The sequence below is a fragment of the Malus domestica genome, chromosome 07 (assembly GCF_042453785.1).
Source record: "Malus domestica chromosome 07, GDT2T_hap1".
Taxonomy (NCBI): domain Eukaryota; kingdom Viridiplantae; phylum Streptophyta; class Magnoliopsida; order Rosales; family Rosaceae; genus Malus; species Malus domestica.
The window spans coordinates 12,034,545-12,049,862 of record NC_091667.1 but is presented as its reverse complement, the minus strand read 5'-3'; the positions used below and the strand labels follow the sequence as shown (position 1 = coordinate 12,049,862).

At 38.2% G+C, this 15,318-nt stretch overlaps 1 protein-coding gene and 1 pseudogene across 1 annotated transcript; both read left to right on the top strand.

Annotated features, from left to right (window-relative positions):
• Positions 1 to 555: 555 nt before the first annotated feature.
• On the top strand, positions 556 to 673 carry LOC139197905 (5S ribosomal RNA; annotated as a pseudogene).
• A 13,991-nt stretch (positions 674 to 14,664) lies between these two features.
• Positions 14,665 to 15,006, top strand: LOC139197710 (receptor-like protein 33). The gene has a single exon (XM_070825660.1). The coding sequence runs from the start codon at positions 14,665 to 14,667 to the stop codon at positions 15,004 to 15,006; it is 342 nt and encodes a 113-aa protein (XP_070681761.1).
• The last annotated feature ends 312 nt before the right edge of the window (positions 15,007 to 15,318 follow it).

Below are 15,318 nucleotides of genomic sequence, written 5' to 3'. Positions count from 1 at the left end.
CCTCCAACTCTGCTAGAATATGCAGCTACAGACAACAACTTTACTGGAGACATCTCACCGTTGCTTTGCAATATGAAAAATCTTCAGTACCTTGAGTTGTCGAGAAATAAATTGAGTGGAATGCTTCTTCAATGTCTCGGAAACTTTAGTGATGATCTGATTTTTTTAGGTCTTGGAAACAAATCCTTTCACGGAGTTATTCCTCAAACATACAATAATGGAAGCAGTTTGAGGATGATTGACGTGAGTCATAACACATTGCAGGGGAAGTTGCCGAGGTCATTGGTCAATTGTGTGATGCTTGAGTACCTTGTTTTGTCAAACAATCAATTCAATTATGTTTTTCCCATTTGGTTGGGGACTCTTCCAGGGTTAAAACTTTTGGCAATGCGCCATAATGGATTCTACGGTGTGATTGGAAAATCTAGAAAGAATGTCGATTTCCCTAAGTTACGCAGTTTATCTTATATTGCGGGTCCCAAGCCCGGATAAAGGAGGATGGGGAGGGCGTCAAGTAATCGACGACCGACACTCCTATCTTACGTCAAATCCTTGGGATGCGATCATACCAACTCACATGCACTGGATCCCATCTGAACTCCAAAGTTAAGCAAGTTTGAGCAAGAGTAGTACTATGATGGATAACCTCCTGGGAAGTTCTCGTGTTTATCCCCCCACAGCCGACCCCACCTAGTGGGAAAAGGCTTTGTTGTGTTGTGTTGTGTTACGCATTCGTGATTGGTCTTACAATAATTTTACTGGCGCGATTCCATCTGTGTTTCCAGATATTATTTTAAACAAGTCAGCATATATGTACAAAGACGTAGTTTATGATATCAGTGGATTCAGGATTGATAGAAGTATTGGTTACACAGTCACAGTAGCAACAAAAGGTTAGAGCAATACTACCCAAAGATTCGAGAAGAATTTGCATCCTTTGTGATATCTCAAGCAACAAATTTGAAGGTTCCAGAATTCATTGGGAATTTGTAGGACCTTCGGTCACTGAATCTTTCCCACAACATTCTTACTGGTTCTATACCATCATCCTTCGGAAACTTGACGAAGCTTGAATCGTTGGACCTTTCACATAACAAGCTCTCAGGACGGACCCCCCCAACAATTGAGGCAACCTACTTCTCTTGGCAGTTTCAATGTCTCTCACAACAATCTCACAGGTCCTATACCACAAGGAACCCTAGTTCATTGAATATTACTTCATATGAGGGAAACCCAGGGTTGCGTGGAAATCCATTGCCAAAGAAATGTGGAAATCCTATGGCCCCTCAACTTCCACCTTCAACCGTAGACGAAGGTGATTCTAGCTCAGCAGGAATATTTGAATTTGATTGGAAAATTGTTTCGGCCGGATGTGGAAGTGGGTTGGTAGTGGGAGTAGTTCTTGCAGATGTTGTCATCACAAGCAATGTTTTAAAAGACGCGCCCTGAGGCGCGCCTAGACGGCTTTGGAGGCGGGGCGGGAGTGATAACGCCTCTGCCCAGTGGGAGTGGGCGAAAACTTGCCGAGGCGTGATCGAGGCGAGACTAGGTGGCTGAGGCGCGCCTAAAGGTGGTTGACGGGCGTTCCCAGATCCATCCCCGACCCAAAATCGAAGTCGAATGCTCTGTTTTCAAGCTCTGCCATCTAGGTTTAGGGTTGCAAGTGTGCGGTGTCTTCACGAGGAAGACGACCGCGGAGAAGAAGGAGGGTTTTTTTTATGTATTTTAAAGACTTGGTCTAAAACGACGTCGTTTTGGCCAAGTCTTTAATTTTTTTTAAATGACTTGGCCCAAAACGATGTCGTTTTGGCCAAGTCTGTTACTCTTATATCTAAAACCCTGCTGTTTTCTCTGTTTTTCTCTATTTTTCTCACCTCTTTCCTCTGTTTTTCTCAGCAATTCCCTATTATTTAAGGTCCCGTAAGGCTTCGCCTCACGCCTCACGCTTCACGCCTAGGCTGGGCTATCCCTCGGACGCCTCGCCCATGCCTCACGCTTTTAATACATTGATCACAAGGAGGCCCGATATGTTTCTTAATATTGTTGGAATGATTAGACAAATAATATGGAAAATTTAGAGTACTAGCGGGGGGATAGAAATCGAGTTTGTTACAATGTTATGCATCTGTTGTTGTCGTTTGTTTTCTCTGTTGTGATTTCTTTCCTTCTCTATATGTTTAGTTATAAGTTTGTTTCACGTTATGTAAGTGTATGTCCCCCTAGTTTCTTGTATTTTCGCTTTCTTTTCTTTATTCTGTCTTTATTTTGAGGGGTAAGATTTATGTCCCCCCGACTAAGTGTAACTTTTTTGTTTATTCAATAAATTTTTTTCTTGTACCGTTGAGGTTTCTTTAAAAAGAAAGAAAGAACGTATTTGTTTTTTTTTAGCTTTTAGTTGATTGTGTTGTTCAAGTTCAAGACTTTGCCCTATATATCGTACTGTTTTAAGTTATAACCAAAAAAAAAAAAATGGAGGTGAAAGTTATGTCAATAAAGACAGTAGAGTGCTGCATGTTTCATGGATTTGGATTTTCTAAAGTTAGAATGAAAGCAGCTATGTATATTTAAAAGGATTCTTATTGATTCGATTAATTGGAGACACTCTTTTCAATCAAATGAAATCAAAACTTTCCTATGCCTCAGTAACTAAGAATACTTGTACAACAGTTACATATTTAAGAGTGTGTATAGCTAGAGTTGTCTAAATTCTAAAACAAGAGCTACGAAATTTGTACAACATTTCGTTCAATCATCGGAGCAAATGAATGAGAATCATAGACTACAAGAGAACTCGTTTAGTAGGAACGGCTTGTAAACTGAATATTAACACCCATCACTTGTGCAGTGCAATTGGCAACAAATGCAAAAACTAAGTGCAAACACAGAAAACATCAATGTCGTTCACCCTAAAACTTGTGTTATAGTTGATGAATAATAGTGCTATCATTTGTACAAATATCTATCTTACAAATTCTCCTCAACAGTTTCCATGCTTATCGTGACTTCTCTCTTTTATTGTATGAGGACCGACGCGTAGATATTGTTTCATATTTTTATCCTAATCTTAGGCATAATTTATTTGTTATTTTGAGAAAATTTGGATACTTTCTTCTATCTTTTAATTGGAGGACAAGCGGAATCTAGTTTGCTTAAAAAGTGACGAAACAATGAAATTTTGAAGTGATTCCAATTGGAATTGATTAATCAAGGAGTGAAGAGGATTGTGCTGCTAGATTGACGTTTTGGGCTTGTTTTGGTCACAAGTCATTAAAATGATGTTTTTTTTTTAAGGAAAGTTCATTCTAAAAAGTTGAAGGGGATGTTTTCATTTTTCCAACACCACTTCTTAAGCCTGATTTGGTGCAGATTTGACTAGGAAATGTGTGGAATTTCTGACTGCCTAGTTTACCAAATTAGAATAGGGATGTGTTTTCTAGTTTTATTATTTTATTTGGTTTTCTAGATTTGAGGGATGTTATGGGAAATTTTATTTAGGCGTTTTATTCAAAATGGTCCCTGAAATTTGCATCATCTATAAGTTTGGTCCTGAGGTTTAAAATCAATAGAAGTAGTCCCTGAGATTGTCCACCATTCATGATTTTGGTCTTTCCGCTGAAGCTTTTGGTTGGAAGTTTGGATAATTTTCAAAGCTTCGTAACTCAATCGTTTCTTAACCAAATTTGACCCATAATATATCCAAATGAAGATAGGAAAGTATAGAATAAGATTATATCTATTTGGAAGCCCAATGGTTGCCGGAGATGGTCGGAAAATAGCCTCAAAATTGACTGGTCCGAGGAAAAACTGGAAAACTCATCGGAAATTGGGTAAACTTTAAACGTTCATAACTTCTTCAATACTCAACTAAATTAAGTGATTCAAAAACAAAAATCATACTTCTCGACGACAAGAAGAGAATGGTACCTTTTCAATGGCTAAATCGCCATGGTTTGGCGGAAAACGGATCCAAAGTTACTGACTCTTTTTTTAACAGCCACTTTCGAGCCGTTTTTTGGACAAACCCCGGTGAGTTAGCCTTTTTAAAAGGTACCATTCTCTTCTTCTTATTGCGAAGTATGATTTTCGTTTTTGAATCACTTGATTTCGTTGAGTATTGAAGACGTTATGAACGTTTAAAGTTTACCCATTTTTCGGCGAGTTTCTGGCAAGTTTTCCAGTATTCTCTTGGACCAGTCAACTTTGAGGCTATTTTCTGACCATCTCTGACAATCATTGGGCTTCCAAACAGATATAATCTTATTCTACACTTTTCTATCTTCATTTTGATATATTATGGGTGGAATTTGGTTAAGAAACGATTGAGTTACGAAGCTTTGAAAATTGCCCAAATTTCCGGCCAAAAGCTTCAGCGGAAGGACCAAAATCATGGATGGTGGACAATCTCAGGGACTACTTCTATTGATTTTAAATCTCAAGGACCAAACTTATGGATGATGCAAATCTCAGGGACCATTTTGAATAAAAACCCTTTTATTTAAACCCATACAACCTTTTTTACACCCAACTTACTCTTTACACCTATATTATTTTTAATTAAATTGTTAATATCTCTTTAAACCCAAACTTACTACCTAAACTACCATCACAAACACAATTCAATATATAAATTTATCTTTACACCCATTTAGAAAATCAAAATCAGTGTTTTGAAAATCATTCTTAATCCTTCTTTTTTGCTGATTTTGCTCAATCGCATATCTGTTTTAATTAATCCATCAATTGATTTTCCTTAATCCCATATAGATGATTAAAATAAATTTAAAAATTGAAATCCCATATGTTTTTATTTTATTTTTTGTTCAATCAGGATGCATTTTTTGCAAATGATCAAAATTGGATCATAAAATCCCCCCAATATTTAGTACAAAATCCAGAAGTTTCACATGGTCCGTTGGATCATCTTTTCATTCATGTGATCTGAAACATCGAGCTAGTACAATCATAATATTGTTGCACTAAAGGCTTATGCATTTTCAGGGAAGATAAGCAACGTAATGATAGTCTCGTAACTAGGAAAGAGAGAAACAAGGTCAGAGCGTTTTTGCCAACTCGAAGTCCTGGAACTGAAATGCAAGTGCACAAGTACATCCCACAAGAGAGTAGTGAGAGTCTCGGCATCCCTTGGAGCAGCTTTGAGTAATGCCCCATCTGGTGAAATGTTGTAGTCCTTTGTTGGAAAGGAACCAAATTAACCACACATTTGGAGGCAGTGTGTATTGGGCAGGTTAACTTGACTTTTTCATCTTCACCCAACTCCACTACCGTAATAGCTTCTCCCAGATTAAAATGCCAGGTTTCAGCCATCGCTATGCGATGAAAGTGCGACACGTTCCCAGATGGCAGCAAGAAGTTGATTGATTATTGGTATATATGGGTTTGTTGATAAATTTTAGTTTTATTGTTCATTTTATTTTGCACTTGACAGTAATTATGCAATAGGATAAGAAAGACAATTCATATTTAAAGTTTAAGTTGGGTGTAGAAAGAGATTATATGGGTTCAAATAAAATTTCCCGGATGTTATAAGAGTAACAATATGTGAAGGTGTGAAGGCCAAAGTCCCATATCGACGAATAACAAAACCTTTCATGGACTTATAAGAAGTATCACTTTTCATATTACTTCATTTTATGGTTGTATTTCTTTTGGATGTTAGAACAAATTGGTCCACATGTAAAGCCCAACGCCAAATTGGCCCACATGTAAAGTACTCAACGTCAAGTTTTGTGCTGTGTTGTCCATCTGATAGCTCCCGGTCCGTGATTATTGCCTCTTGGTGACTTCCATTTGATCGTTTTGCTCCGTATGCTAGTTGTAGGTTTTGAAGAAAAATTAATCTAATCTTTACACAATTGTTGGCATTACACTTGACTGACTAAAATTTGAGAAAGCTTCTATGACTGAAGGAGATATTACATGTGTCATGCAACCACCAAATTAACCAATCATTTTCTCAAGAGACACGCCTGGATAATCGCCTAAGATCAATTTCACCCGCTGAGGAAGGGCAAGGGCAAGGGCAAGTCCAAAGTCAGTTACTATTCACTCGAAAGAGTAAATGCATTTGTACAACTCTATTTGTTGTGCCATTCAGTACTACGGTCTGATGGTATTCTTCTTTACTTATAAGTGAGAGGTCTTAGGTTCATATCTTGTGGATGGCGAATTCGATACCAAATTAGGTTGCCAATTGTGTGGCTTAGCTAAACTCCCCATCTCTTAGTGTAAAATATATCGTTGTACTAAAAAAAAAAAAAACTCCATCTGTTGCCATTGCCAGGGGCAATCACATAATATATATACTGCTTTGTTGGCTTTCTCCTTTACCTGCCATTATCATCTTAAATTTTTTAAGAGATTTTAAATCATTCTTGTCGTGCGACGTGTTATTATCCATTAATAATATCTGCTCATATTTTTTATAAAATTATTGACCATTCACGTCATGCCACATATCTTCATTCAACCTAGGAGTTTGTAGGAAAGTGGAAAACAAATATAGGAGATTGTAACAAAAATAATATTGAGTTGTGGTTAAGGGTGCGCACGGGCTGGGCCGGGCCCAAATTTAGAGGAACTGGACCTTACCCGTTGTAAATAGTAATGGGGTGGGCCGAGCTGGGTAATGGGTTTTGAGAATTTGGAACCGGGCCTAACCCGGCTCGTTTGAAATGAGCTGGGTCCAGGGGTCCAATATCTTTTTTTTGGGTCAACCACAGAAAGGACAACCTCGTTGAGTCTGTAATTTGTGCTTGAGCTCAGTCACACTAGTAGCTTAGGTTGAAGCGGTTGACCCTGATGCACAAATAGAACCAGAGAACCATTGTCTTCCTCATAGATCTAAGACCTCCACCCTTGCCATTACAAATTACACCAGTTGATGAATCAAAACAAAATCTTACATACCCAGAAGCATATTTTCCCCAAAGCACTTATTATGCAATCACAGCCCAAAAAAACCCTAAATTCCCAAATAAGAAACCCCACATAATTCCTAAATTGGAAACCCACGTAATTCCTAAATCAATCAAAAAGCTTACGCAAAAAATCCTAAATTCCTAAATCAAAAACCCTAATTCATAAATTACCTAGGGATTTATAGGATGATGGTGGTGTTCTCGACGACGAGGATGATGTGGTGGTGGTTGGAACTCATGATTGGGAGGACTGGTGGAGATTCAAGAGAGGATGCCACGATGGTGAAATGGTGGCTGGGTGCTGTGATGTCGACATGGTTGAGGTCGAATCAGTCACTATGGGTGGGAGGGAGAACGAGAAAGTGTGGAGAGTCGATGGACGGAGATGGGAGCCTGGGCTCGACATTGAGGTCTGAGATGAGAGAGGACAACAGATTCAAAGAGGAGAGATCGTTAGATGAGAGAGTCACCGCCCACTGTGAGTGCTCTAGTTGGAAATTTGAGGGAGAGAGTTCATCAGCATTGAAGAGAGCAGATGGTGGTGGTTGTGTTGAGGAGAGCAGATGTGGTGTCGGAGTCGGGATAGAGACCTCGAGGTCGAGGCTCGAATAGAGAGGGGAGAGTTGAGTGAATTGGGTCCCAGAACATTGGGAGTCATAGGACGAGACAACTCAGACAAGAATAAGAGAGAGAGGGTGATAGATGGTAGATATTTAATCAAGGTAGGAAATCAACGGTCCGGGCCGGGGGCCAGTTTTCTCCAATTTCTAAAACCGTCCCAACCCGTTATTTACCTGGACTCGCCCCGTCCCGCCCCATTTTGTATTTATAATTTTTGGACTTGCCCTGTACCCACCTTGAACCACATGGATCAGCCCCGACTCGTGGGTCTAGGACTCGTTTGTCCACCCCTAGTTGTGATGTAGTGTGGTGTGAGAAATCAAGAAAATGGTTGGGTTTTTATAGAATAATTTTTTTTTATTTCCCTTTTTCCATTTTTAACGTCAAATTAATATGGGTAAATTACATAGTAACGCCTCAGGTTTGAGGTCTATTACAACCCCATACAAACAAAAAAGGCTCCAAAAAATCTTCTTGGACAAAGAAACTCAAGAATTCTTTACAAGGCTCCAAAAAAAAAAAAAAAAAAAAAAACTTTCAATGATTCATATCTAATTCAATCTCATTTTGCCTACTCTCTTGACTGTTTAGTTTGAAAACTTGCATAACAATAAAGGTGTGAACTTCAACAACTCATTACGGATATAACCTTAACACAGTAAATTAACCAAACTAGATTAGGTGTCATGGCATCATACACAATCAGGTATCAAATCATTATTATTGATAACAATGCATGAATGCAATGTAAAGCACTTTAACTATACCTGTTAGTTCATATAACAAAACACACAGACCTCGTACTTCCCATTCTGTACTCATACCACTTGGTCCCGAGCGCTAAATTATGCAAACTTTCTACCAACCCCAAGCCCGTGTCGTGACACCTAACCAGGTCAACTGACTCGATATTGTGCCTAATCAAAACCCGTGAAGCCAACAATGCTTGCTGGTGTGAGACCCTCTACAGTAGCCCCAACAAAAGAGCCCAACGACTCTATATGACGTGGCTCGATAACAACTGTCAAATTTTAGAATGTCTGATGATATGAACCATTGGATTTCCTATAGTTATAAAAATAAAAGGATTCTTACCGTCGGTCCATGTGGTGCTTTCTAGTACGTCAGATTCAATACTAAAAAAATCATTTTGTCAATATTAATTGGGTAAATTACATAGTAACCCCTTAGGTTTGAGGTGTGACAGCCCGTCCCGGAAATAATTTTGGGCGATGTGAAAAGACAGAATTGCCTTTGAGTGTTGGTGGCGTTGTGTGGCTAAGTTTTGGTTTAAGGACCAATATGATGAGTCCCTAGTATGTTGGACCCAATTGCAAGCAAGGAAAATAATTGGTTTGATTGGTGGGTTTGCAGATAGGACCACACACACACATCCACATCACCCTCTCTCTCTCACTCCCTCACTTTCTCTCTCGGTTTCACTCTCTCTCCTTTGAACTCATACGGACAAACACCTAAAGTCCTTGAAACTTCATGGATCGAAGTGGAAAATGACACCATTGTGTTCGTGAAGCTCAGACGAACGCATCCATACCATTTACAGGTAAGAACTACTTCGAAATCACTTGAAAACCCTAACCCCGAATGAGGTACTATTCATGCAAAAACTTATGGTTGTTTTTATGGAATTTGAAGCTTATAGGAAGCTTTGTGAGGTCCCTAAGAGGCTAGGGATAGTTCGTTTGAGGATTTTGGATGTCGGAAAGTGGAGATCGATAAGTTTTAAATTTGGCTGGAAAGTCGAGGTAATTTCAGTTGTGTTCTCGTAAATTTTAAGGACCCAAATTAGTATAACGTGATTCTACATGTTGTTAGCTTTCTAATTGTTTAAATTTCATAAGTTTTGGTGAAGAAACGAAGGAGAACAAGTGTTTCAAAGATTTACCCAGTTTCCGGCGCCGGCGACGGTCGCCGGAGATTCAATGGAAGGGATGACGAAATATTCCGTCAACTTTGACGGAATGTTCCAACGCCGTCAGTTAGTTTAGACGGATTCCGTTAGGTTTTAACAGAATATTCCCTAGAATATTCCTGACGGCGTTGATTGACGCCGTCAGTGTGCAGGTCACGTGGCCGCGCATGGGGGCGTTTAAGGCCGTGGCTTTACCGGTGCGTGGTCGATTGGAAAAATAATCTAAAAATATGGGGATGATTCTGAGGTTGTGAAGGTCACTGTGGTATATTCATATACCCAATTTGAGCTATGTATGAGAAGTTATTACATAGTTAGTATATGTGCATTAAAGTAACGTTTATTTGGTTGTTACGCCTATAGGTGAGGCCTATTCGGAGGATGAGCGTAATCTATCGAGGCTTGGGGGCTACGACCTATCGACATATCTGTGAGTGGGCAGTTATTTTCAGTATATATATATATACTTGACGTTTTTCCCAGAAAACGTATTTAAAGGAAATGTGATTTAAATGCCATGCCATGCCTATATTTTATTTTAGTATATGCTTTATCATAATTATACATATTGTTGTATGGTGCTGTGGAGGCCCAGGTAAGCTCAGGTGAGTTATGTTTGGTTATATGAATTGTCAATGATGCGATATGTGATTGAATAAGGTTGAGCTCATAAAACTGCACTTCGGGTGATTGTGATTTAGCCAGAGATATGACACAGGCCTTTTTATTATGTCACCTCCCGCACTATATGCTCACATTGGATCCAATTTAGGTGCACAGTCTCGTCGTATAGACCTTATTTAAGGTTCCGACTCGTAGGTGACTAGCGATTTATCGCCCGACTATTATGTGAGAGTAGTAGTGAGCATAATTATATTACACCCATTATCGTCGTATAAACCCTTGCATTTGGTTCCGACTTTTGTGCAGTATGTTGCCGAATAGGTCATTGTAATGACTTCGGCTAGAGTGACTTTTGAGCTATGAATTCAGCCGTACAGACTACCACAGGAATTTCGGCTAGCATGTTATATTTCTATGAAAATATTCTTACCTGAATTGCTTACTCATTTATATATAGGTATGGCATACATACAAATATGAATCTTGATTTTTGAGCATGATTTGAGATATATACATATTTATGTATTCTATTTTCTGGGAAATCATCTATGTACTAGTTTTACGGCGAGAGGTTAGTATATTCTAAGGAAAATAAGGTTTTCATGTAAATGTGTTTTTACTGACCCACTCAACTTTGTTTTTCGCCCCTCCAGGTCTTAGGTAGCAGAGTTTGGTGGCCATGAGGAATCCAACGGTGTTCTGACAGAATCCGAAAAAGTAGGATTCACCCTCGGGTATTGTATCTTAGTAATTGTCCTACTTGACTGCAACTAGATTTTCTTATTGCTCTGGGGTGTTTGGGTTGCAGGGAATGGGGAAGGCTTGGGGGAAGAAGATGGGTGGGGAGGGGGTGGGTTCTGCGTTTTTCAGTTTTTTTTTTTTTTTTTTGAGAAGATTCAGGTTTTTTAAAAAAAAAAAAATTTAAAAATTATTATTTTTTTTGCCACGTGGCACACATTTGGCAACCACGTGGCACAAATGTGGCAGCCACTTCAGCATTTAACAGATCAATGGATGGAAAATCTAACGGAGGTATTATTTTGAAATAAAATAATACGTGAGGTATGAAAGTGAAATGTTTTAAAAATATTGTATGAGGTTGTAATAGACCTCAAACATGAGGGGTTACTATGTAATTTACCCAATTAATATTGACAAAATGATTTTTTTAGTATTGAATTCGACGTACTAGAAAGCACCACATGGACCGACGGTAAGAATCTTTTTATTTTTATAACTATTGGAAATCCAACGGTCCATATCATCAGATATTCTAAAATTTGACAATTGTTATCAAGCCACGTCATATAGAGTCATTGGGCTTTTCTGTTGGGGCTACTGCAGAGGGTCTCACACCAGCAGGCGTTGTTGGCTCCACGGGTTTTGATTAGGCATAATCATCGGGTCGGTTGACCTGGTTAGGTGTCACAACCCGTGCTTGGGGTTGGTAGAAAGTTTGCATAATTTAGCGCTTGGGACCAAGTGGTATGAGTACAGAATGGGAAGTACGAGGTCTGTGTGTTTTGTTATACGAACTAACATGTATAGTTAAAGTGCGTTACATTGCATTCATGCATTGTTATCAATAATAATGATTTGATACCTGATTGTGTATGATGCCATGACACATAATCTAGTTTGGTTAATTTACTGTGTTAAGGTTATATCCGTAGTGAGTTGTTGAAGTTCATGCCTTTATTGTTATGCAAGTTTTCAAACTAAACAATCAAGAGAGTAGGCAAAATGAGATTGAATTAGATATGAATCACTGGAAGTTTTTTTTTATTTTTTTATTTTTTGTTTTGTTTTGTTTTGGAGCCTTGTAAAGAATTCTTGAGTTTCTTTGTCCAAGAAGAATTTATTTTCATCAGGTTTTAGTTTATTTTTATTTATTTAATTTTTAGCTCGTGTTCCGGATTCGGGTTTGAGTTTTCTACCAACCTTAGTCTGGAGCATGGCAGAATGGTGAATTAGATACCTTGCGAAAGAAGTGTTGGAAAGGATTTGCAAGATATATATATATATATATATATATATAAAAGTATATATGTGTGTGTTTGAAATTTGAAAGGTTTGTAACAAGTGGATTTTTGGACGTTGATACCTCTGTTAATATGCAAAGTGTATGGAGTAGGCTTGAATATAAAGCTAGCTTATGCATGTGTTGTTGCAATAGCATATTAGAGTTCTATTGAGAAAGATGTATAGTTTGACTGGCTTGTTTTAGTGAAATGGGTTCAGAAAGGAATTATGTGGAGACCAAAGAGAGCTGAAATGTGGACTTGAGCGGAATGGCAGCGGTCATCAATTAAAGAAAACAGAGAGAAAAATGGAGTTGTGTTTTGCTTGAGCGTGAGAGGAGGGGATCGGTTTGATGTCGTTCGTTATTTAAATTTTTTTGTTCATTCTATGGCATGACTTAATCCATGGTCATGCATTAAATCATGTATCCATATATGAAATTATATTACTAATCCGACATTCAATTAAACACATGTATAGAAACTCATTTAAGTGTGAAAGAATTGTGTGGTAGCAGAAATTCACTGCCTTCTGTTTTGACGAACTTTTACCTACAAAACAATCAACACCTTTGATCAAAGACCTAAGGCTTACGCACACGTGAGGTGGGGAGTGTTGGGGGGGGGGGGGTTCAACAAATGGATCGCCTATACCTAAGTTAGTTTCTCTGAAAATAATGAGTTTTTAGGGCTCGTACCAAAAGCTTACCGAAATTTGGAGGTGATGGCCGGTCATGGTGTAGGGATTTGCCTTACACATGGCGGTTTCCTATTGGCCAAGTTATGTCATCCGTAGGATGCGCAAGGAAATGATGTTTCCAAGATATTAATTATGAGATAATATCTTAGATTGATGATCGGAATATCCATAATTGATTGTGATAGGAATTCCTTGATATGGTTGATCTTCAATTAGGATTGTATTAAAGATAGGATTTGGTAATTAATTTTATCTTTAATGTGTTTGACTTTTTCCATGCCACGAGTATGGGAGTTTTGAGTAGTCATAGTCTGCTGATTGAACTTTCAGGGATGCTCAGTTGCACGGGGGAATACTTGAGAGCTCTGCCCATTTAAAGAGGGCAATATTGTCTTTCTTGAGTAAAAATCCACATGTCTCCTTCTGAATTTTTGGGATTATTTTTGATTCCGCAAATTGTATCAACAAGAATCAGCTACACTACCTAGAGACATATGTAGTTGGAGGCAGTTTTCCAGGGTTGGGGCCTCAACTCCAAGTCAAAGTATTTTTTTATTTTTTTAAGAAATGATATTATCTATACTAAGGGGGTGGGGGGAGTGGGCTAAGCCTCACAATGGGCTACCAATAATGTGGTTCAAATTCGCATTTGGGGAGAATCGAACTTAAAACCCCTCACTTAAAAGTAAAAATGAATACTATTAGACCATATTATTAAGTGACAACTCCATGTTGAAGTATTAATTCTCTCTTCCTTGCTTTCTCTTGAGTTAATGAGATATTTCTTTTCTGATGAGAAAAAGACTTACAGTTTGAAAAATCAACATAGACCAAAACCAAAGCACAAGTTGAATTTTTCAAACCGCAACACCCGTAAAAATCCAACATGAGAATAATTGCACTCTTGAGTTAATGAGAAATTTCGTTACACCCGCACTCCTGACTTAATGAGAAATTTCGTTACACCGGAGGAGTTTGAAAGTCCTAATGTTGAAGAAATTGGGTATCGAATAAAACTTTCTGGCTTCAAATCCACCCCATTTCAAGCCAATACAGGAATTGAAACGGATGACTCTAATGCCTTAATTTGCGGTTGAGAGTCCGAAACTTTCATTCCCTTCGCTATCTAGTGGTTTGAGTCTAGGCCTGTAAACGGGTTGGGTTTATTGGGTTTGAATTGGGTTTCATTTGATTCGTTAAACTAATGGATCACTCACACCCACCCCGTTGAGTTAATGGGTCACTCAAACTCAATCTGTTAAGCTAATGGGTCACCAATTTCACAATTTTTGTTTTTGTTTTTTTTGTTTAATTTTGTATTCTATTACAAATTACACATATTTTAATCAAGATTTCAAGCATGAAGGTCCAACACATTTTGAAGTACCCAAATACAAAGTTGACAAGTCTTGCAATTGGCCATACAAATATGATAAAACCTTACAAGAGTGTCAATACAAATATCATAAACCCTTACAGAAGGAACTCATGAGATGAACTATATGTGTGTCTATGCAAAAATTAATTTTTTTCTTTTCTTTTATGGTGCTGCTCATTTGTATAACTTCTAATTTCACGCCATCTCAAAAGTTGAAGACTTGACTTCAAAAATTAACTCATGAATCAGTTAGTCAAGAGCATCTTTTACGCATGTAGAAGATATGCGATGCACTTGTCCCCGTTATACCCGTCTCTATCACTTTTTAGAAATTAATTTGCGGAAGAGTTTTATACTGATGCCAGTCTATAAATAGTTGTGTCACTTTGCACTCCATACATAGCTAAGAGTGCAAAAAAAAAAAAAAAAATATTCAAAGGATTGTTGTTATGGGGTTACTTGATATCTCCATCATTCGCATGGTTTCAAAACTAGTACTAGTTTTGTTGCTGTTTCATCATGTGGTTATTGCTAACTCTTCCTACTCTTCGCAGAAGCAGTATCCCTCTTGCCCTGATGAGGAGAAGTCCGCCCTGCTGCAATTCAAAGACAGCTTTATTATTGACAAATCTGCTTCTAGCGACGATGGTTGTCCAAAGGTTTCATCATGGAAACCAGCTGAAGGAGGAAATAGCACCTGTTGCTCATGGGAAGGTGTCAAGTGTGATGAGAAGACGTGTCATGTGATTGGCCTAGATCTTGGTAGCAGCTGTCTCTGTTGGAAATTTTGAGTAGAATTTCGTTGTCCCACATTGCTCACCACCACAAGGTTTCCTCACTTTATAAGGCCTTGTCCCTTATAGAAAGTGATTGGAGTGATAGACCTTGGAGAATAAAATTGGGCTCATCCTTGGGGTTGGGCTTTTGGGGTGTGCTAATTAATTATAATTAATATATAATTATCAAAAGATAGGCCTTGGGGCTCGGGCTCTAATAATTAAATACTTTAATTAATTAATTATTATTATTATTTTATCATCAAACTCATTCTTTCAGATGAAGTCTGAAGTGTGAAAGAACGCAGAAAGAAAACACCTATCTGA

Excerpts from the sequence above, each read along its gene's own strand:
- LOC139197710 (XM_070825660.1), top strand. The coding sequence starts at position 14,665 with ATGGGGTTACTTGATATCTCCATCATTCGCATGGTTTCAAAACTAGTA.